This window comes from Scomber scombrus, chromosome 18, assembly GCF_963691925.1.
Source record: "Scomber scombrus chromosome 18, fScoSco1.1, whole genome shotgun sequence".
In the NCBI taxonomy this organism is placed as follows: domain Eukaryota; kingdom Metazoa; phylum Chordata; class Actinopteri; order Scombriformes; family Scombridae; genus Scomber; species Scomber scombrus.
The window spans coordinates 21,071,665-21,078,318 of NC_084987.1; the positions used below are offsets into that span (position 1 = coordinate 21,071,665).

Below are 6,654 nucleotides of genomic sequence, written 5' to 3' on the forward strand. Positions count from 1 at the left end.
CTTGAACATTAATAACAGTAACCACATTACATTGATTCAATAGTACATTGCTCTGTCGCCTTGGTAATGCTTTTCATTGTTATACTGTAGGTACCTTACATACAGATGTGGATGGAAACAAGGATGAGGTAAGGAATTAAAAATGAAAGCCTATTTACTTAGCCTACCTATAACTTAGTCTTTAATCTTATTATACCGTATATAATTGTTTACTTATTATTTACAGATGTCAGAGAAGACTTTTGAAGAGATCAACATGAAGGAGCAATATCAAAGAGAAAGTGAAACACTGCTCAGCAGACTTCATCTTCAAGACAAATATGAACAAAAGCTTACACCAGCTGATTTTCTTAGAATAAATAGATTTGTAAAACAGCAACATGACACATCAGAGAAAGATCTAGCTCACACTTTTCTTCAGAGGTTGATGATGTTAGACTACAGAGCCAGATATATACCTGTAAAACAAGACAGTCTTGAGGGGAGCAACCCAAAGCAACAGCATACAAAAACAGACGATGACTTTGAAGTTCTTTTTAGTACCAGTGTAGAGTCTGATCAGCCAAAACAATCTCATGTACATCCAATGGATGTTCAAATGGCAGTATTTCACTGCTCAGACAGCTTTCTGAAGCAGAACATGATTACAAAGCTATCCCAGTGTCAGTACGCCTTACCTTTGCTTGTTCCTGACCCAGTCACAATGGACATTGAGTGTCCTCTGTGGACATTCAGACAAATAATGAAAAGCTGGAAGATAACACAAACCAAAGATGATTCAAACATTGTCACCATGAAGAGTATGCCCATTTACAAAGCTGAGACGCCCATGGTGTCATTTTTCCGTCTTGGTTCACTGTCACTGTCTAAATCTCAGCTGATGAACACTTTGATCAACGACCGTCACAGCACCTTCTTCCACAGAAACTGTCCAGGAAGTACCAAATCTCGCCATTTGATGGACGGTGTGGCAGAGATTGCCTGGTACTGCCCTGCTGGGAAACCCAATGATGCCTTCACTGACTGCATTGCCTTCTGTAATCTTCATGGTGATGCTCTGATGATTGAAAAACAGCGTGAAATACTGATGGAAAAATCTTCAGTCAATGTTGTTTTGTTACCAACTCTGGAGAGAGGTGACAGAAGTTGGACAGTTGTCTCAGCCCTTCTCAAGTCTCCAGAACCTCTGATTTGTCTCATTGTTGATAATGATTGTGGTGCAGTTGAGATGAAAGAGGGAAAATACAAAATGGGTCTGAAAGACAGAAGCTGGTCAGATGTTTCTGAAGAACTAAAAGGAATCATTGGAAAAATCTTGTCTGGACCACATACATCCTTCCAGCTAGAAACCATGGCTGAGGTCTCTGGAATCAGAGTGGATGAAGATGACGCAGTCTGCCGAAAAGGAAAAACTGCTGCTATGAAAATAGTGGATTTACTTCGAGGGATGGATGTTTCAAAGATCAAAGATAAATATCTCCCTTGTCAAGGCCAACTGTGGCATGATTGGTGCAAAATAAACAAGGAACAGTATCACCTCAAAGGGAACATTGAGATGGAGAAATGTAAAAAGCAGCAGAAATTGGAGAAAATACGTCAAGGACAATGTTCGGCTTCCTGTAGTGAACTGATGAAGTTGTTCATTGAAAGCCTCTCGTCTCTGCCATCAAAAGAAAAAGAATATTTCCTGAAATGGACTCAGATCTTACTGGATGCACTCTCCACAGATGATCTGTCCTCAATTCTCCAAAAGTATGATGAGAAGTGGTCTGAGGTGTTGACTTTGAAGAAGAAGCATGATAAATCCAAACAGCTAATAAGTAAGCAAACTGAGCTTGAGGATATATCAGAAAAACTGCAGTCAGCTACTTTTGGCTTAGAGCACATCTTTAGAGAAATTGGACAGATCTATGAAGCCCATAAATCTCTGCAGGAACAAACAGAGATGGAAGAGACTGACTGGTCCAAATACCCTGAGCTGGCTGCAGAGCTGATGATATCAGGACACCCAATGGAGCTGATGGATGGTGATGCAGGTCATGTGCCTTTAACATGGATCTCTAGTCTTTTAGATGAAGTCATCAAGAAACTGGGCAACAAGAGATTTTTTGTTCTGTCAGTTTTGGGTGTACAAAGCAGTGGAAAATCCACCATGCTGAATGCCATGTTTGGATTAGAGTTTGCAGTAAGTGCTGGCAGGTGCACCAAGGGTGCCTTCATGCAGCTGGTCAAAGTGTCAGAGGAGAAAAAGAAAGACTTTGAGTTTGACTATGTTCTAGTGGTGGACACTGAAGGACTGCGTGCTCTTGAGCTGGCAGGTAACGCCACTCTTCACCACGACAATGAACTGGCAACATTTGTCGTTGGTCTGGGAAACATGACGTTGATCAACATCTTTGGAGAGAATCCAGCTGAGATGCAAGATGTACTGCAGATTGTTGTTCAGGCTTTCATGAGGATGAAGAAAGTTAAACTTTCTCCAACTTGTGTGTTTGTTCACCAGAATGTTTCAGATATTGGAGCTGCAGAGAAAAACATGGATGGAAAGAGACGACTTCAAGAAAAACTGGACCAGATGGCAAAACTAGCTGCCAAAGAGGAGGTTTGTGATGCTGAATGCTTCAATGACATCATTAAATTTGATGTGCAGAAAGACGTGAAATACTTTGCTCAACTGTGGGAGGGAAGTCCACCAATGGCTCCTCCAAATCCAGGTTATAGTGAGAGCATCCAGGATTTAAAGAACATCATCCTCTCTAAAGCTTCACAGTCTGCTGGTACAACTCTTTCACAGTTCAAAAGCAAAATAAAGGACCTGTGGGATGCTCTACTGAAAGAAAACTTTGTTTTCAGTTTCAAAAACACACTTGAAATTGCAGTGTACAGAAAACTTGAGGTCCAATATGGAAACTGGACCTGGGCCCTGAGGAGCAACATGTTGATCATTGAGAACCAGCTTCATACCAGGATTGAAAATGGAAAACTTGGCAATGTTGACCTCAACTATCTTTTTAAAGAAATGAGCAAAACATACGAAGAAATTGAGAAAGGCATGAAGGTGTACTTTGATGATGACAGAGACAAAGAAATGTTGGTTCAGTGGCGAGGCCGATTTGAAAGCAAAATCAAAGAGTTTCATGATGAACAGGTGAGAGGAGTTAAAAGAAAACTGGATGAGGTCATCCAACAGAAGAATGCTCGTAAAAAGATGGATGACAAGAAGACAGAGTTTGAGAACAAGCTGCTACAAAAGAGCAAAGAGCTTGCTCAGCAGTTAAAAGACAAGGCCAAAGATGAAGAGGAACTCCAAAAGCAGTTCAACAGTGTTTGGAGTGGCTGGGTTACCGAATTCACAGGAGACACAAAACCTATTGAGGACATCAACCTGGAAGAAGAACAAATGTCCATTCTTCAGGAGTTCGGTATTGAGTGGTCTCTTATTGATGATTTAAAGAGCTGTGAAAACTACAAAGACATATCAACGATTGGGGATTATTATGAGTATGTAACCATGAACAAGAACCAAGAGCTCTGCAACAAAAGCCAACAATACCAAGATGATAAGAGGCAAAACAGGAACACAAAAGGGCAAGGAAGATTGACAACTGCATGGGTGTCCTTGAAGAATTTTTTGGGATATGGGTCAACAGGACAAAAAGAACCACTGAAATCAAGAGAAGATTTTCCATATGAAGAACAAGATCTGATCAGATCCCTCATTGATTATGTTGAACAACAGTCTATTGACACAATTAAGAGCAAACCTGTAGCAACAAGAGGCTACAGTCCAACTTACTTGCAAGAAGTGGCCAAAAATGTCAAAGAGAAAGTGACAGAATTTGAATCAGAGAGGAAATACGCTCTGAAGAAGGAGTTTACAGTTGATCTGTTACTGTATGTTTTTGACAAGGCAGGAATTTGGATATCAGAGTCCCACAACAAATTCAAAATGAACAATGATGCTGTAACTTTTGTAGAAAGCAAGAAAATGCAGTATTACAACATTTTTAGAAGTTTCTGTAAAGGAAACTCATCTGCTGTTGTGCTTGGAGAATTGATCTGTGAAAAACTGAAAGTTTCCACTGTTAAAGCTGTCTGTAACAGAACTGCCATAGATCTCGCTGGAGAGATTAGGTGCAGTTTCCCAGCATTCAATGGGAACAGGTTGAACTTGGAGAAACATGTGTTGATATCACTGGCAGAAAAAGAAGACTTTGATGGTTTCATCAACTACATCCGACACCCAAGGAGCCAAGTTAAGAGTTTCATAAAGGAGGAAGTAGAGAGATACATCTACCCAAAACACAAAGCTAAAGCAAAGAAAATACTCAAGAAAAATGTTGAAGACATCAATAAACTTGTGAGTCAAGCTTTGTTTGATACAACAGAGAAAGTCAAAACTCAGGGAGGAAACACAGACATGTGGCTGAAGGAATTTTCCAGTTTGCTAAAAGATGTGCTGACATTTGACACCATTAGTTCTAAAAATTTCAATGAAATAAACAAATTTGACTTTCTTAAAGAAGAGATAGAGAAAGGACTTACATCCATCATTAAAGAGTTGAGCAGCCTCTCATTGGATAAGATGAAGGAATTCAGGCTGAAACCAGATCAAATCCTCATTGATCAGCTGTGTAACTGCTGCTGGGTAAAGTGTCCATTCTGTGCAGCTGTTTGTACAAACACCCTGAAAGATCACAGTCCTGATGATCACAGCGTGCCTTTTCATCGACCCTCTGGGATCAATGGATGGCACTTTAGAAACACGGTGGAGATGTGCATTGATTTTTGTACAACTAATGTTGCAAGTGATCGCAGGTTTTACCCTCGTCATGATTCAGACAAGTCCATTCCCTATAAAGTGTACCGCACTGGTGGCCCAGAATATGCTAACTGGAGAATTACTCCTGATGAGTCTAAGCTGGCGTATTGGAAATGGTTTGTATGTCAATTTCAAAAGCAGCTGGAAAACCACTATAACTATAAATTCCAGGGCAGAGGGGACATTCCCACCGAGTGGAAAAGGTACTCTAAAAAAGAAGCTATTAAAAGTCTAGATGAAATGTGTCAGTGAACCGACACAACACAACTACAACCCTTCTGAAAATTATGACACTGTTTTGTTTGCTACAAGACAGCATTTTCTGATTTTTGCTGATTTTATAATTGACAGGGGAATTTGTCTGTTACAAAGAATATAGAAGGTGATTTGACACTTATACAGACACTTGATTTCTTGCTTGAAGTGAACATAAACAAAAGAACGCAGAAGAGCAATAGTCATTATTCATATCTACAAGGTTGGTTACATCTGTAAATGACAACTATTTCCATGCAAAAGAGGAAATTTAGATTTGTGTTTCTGAGCAATAATGGGTTGTAAGGGAAATAAGATAAAACAAAGCATCCTATTGCATTATTGATTCACAGGATGCACAAAAACTGAAAAAAGTAATCAGCACAATATTTTCAGAAATCATGTACATATTACCTTATTAAATGTTTGCAGTATAAACATCTTGTCAAGGAGTCATAATTAACATGACCACAACCATTTTCGATTTATGTATTTCAACTCTTTTTTTGTTTTATATTTCAGTTGTGTTGTATTGTTGTGTATTATGGGCCTTAATCCTAAAATGGATAAATAGTTTTTTTAGTTTAATCATTAGTTGTTTTTGTTTGTTTGTTTTACAATATGCATGAAATGCAAAGAAATTTGCAAGATGTCTGAGCTGAAACATTTTTATTATGTTGAACTCATCAGAAAGTTATTGCAACCTGATAATTGATGAAACTGTTAAATATTACATCAAAAAACATAAAATTTGAAGTTCTGAGCTTCAATCAATATCAAATGAGGGACTTTTTTATACAATAAGGCATGGAAACCATATTTTTTCTTATACACATTTCTAAATATTACATATGAAAATAATGTCAAACAGATGTTATGTTTTTAACTGCTTCTCTTGTAATTTTCTTTTAATGTGTAATGTGTAATTTTTATGTGCATAATTAGTCACGATAAAAAATAAATACTATACTGATATACCAAGTTTCTTCTTGATTAGTGTTTTTAAATGACAAAGACTCAGTGCCTTTCTTCTCTGCATAATAAATGCAGAAGTAACTATTTATAAAGTGGATACATTTGGGGGTTTTGTAAAACACTGAAAGCTTCCTGCATCAAACAGAATGACTTCCTTTGGTTTCAGCCTGGTCAAAGTCAGATGATTTTTTAGGTTCTTCCCCCTGTGAACCAGTGTTACAGGTGAGTTGTGTTTAGCAAAGCAGAAGGGATGTCAAGAGCCTCTTATACTGCATGTTCATTGTCATTAGATATCTCCACGTATATATGGTCTAAACTGAATAAGATCCTTTTTAAATTTATAGGCCTATGGAAAAAATAAGCCCCATGAACATAAAGCGTCAGTTCTTTCTAACTCCTTAGAAGGAGACTTAACATTTTGACTCTAACAGTATTTAGCATAACCAAATTGTGAATATCAGTTGGATTAAAGATATCTAACAAATTCAAATAGTAGTTGTTTTTACCAACTACTTTTTCAGTAAAATTCATGGTCTTAATTTTTTTTTTGTAAACTATAAACTTTCATCAACAAATCAGAAGTTGATGGATATTAGGCCTGT

General features: G+C 37.9%; 1 protein-coding gene across 1 annotated transcript in view; it reads left to right on the forward strand.

The window, feature by feature from the left end:
- The window catches only part of LOC133999300 (interferon-induced very large GTPase 1-like), a 36,873-nt gene that overhangs the window by 7,189 nt on the left and 23,030 nt on the right, over positions 1–6,654 (forward strand). The window contains exons 11-12 of the mRNA XM_062438490.1: positions 91–128; positions 227–5,992. Of these exons, the coding sequence (XP_062294474.1) occupies positions 91–128; positions 227–5,074 (4,886 nt within the window). The 3' untranslated portion in view covers positions 5,075–5,992. The remainder of the gene's footprint in view (positions 1–90; positions 129–226; positions 5,993–6,654) is intronic.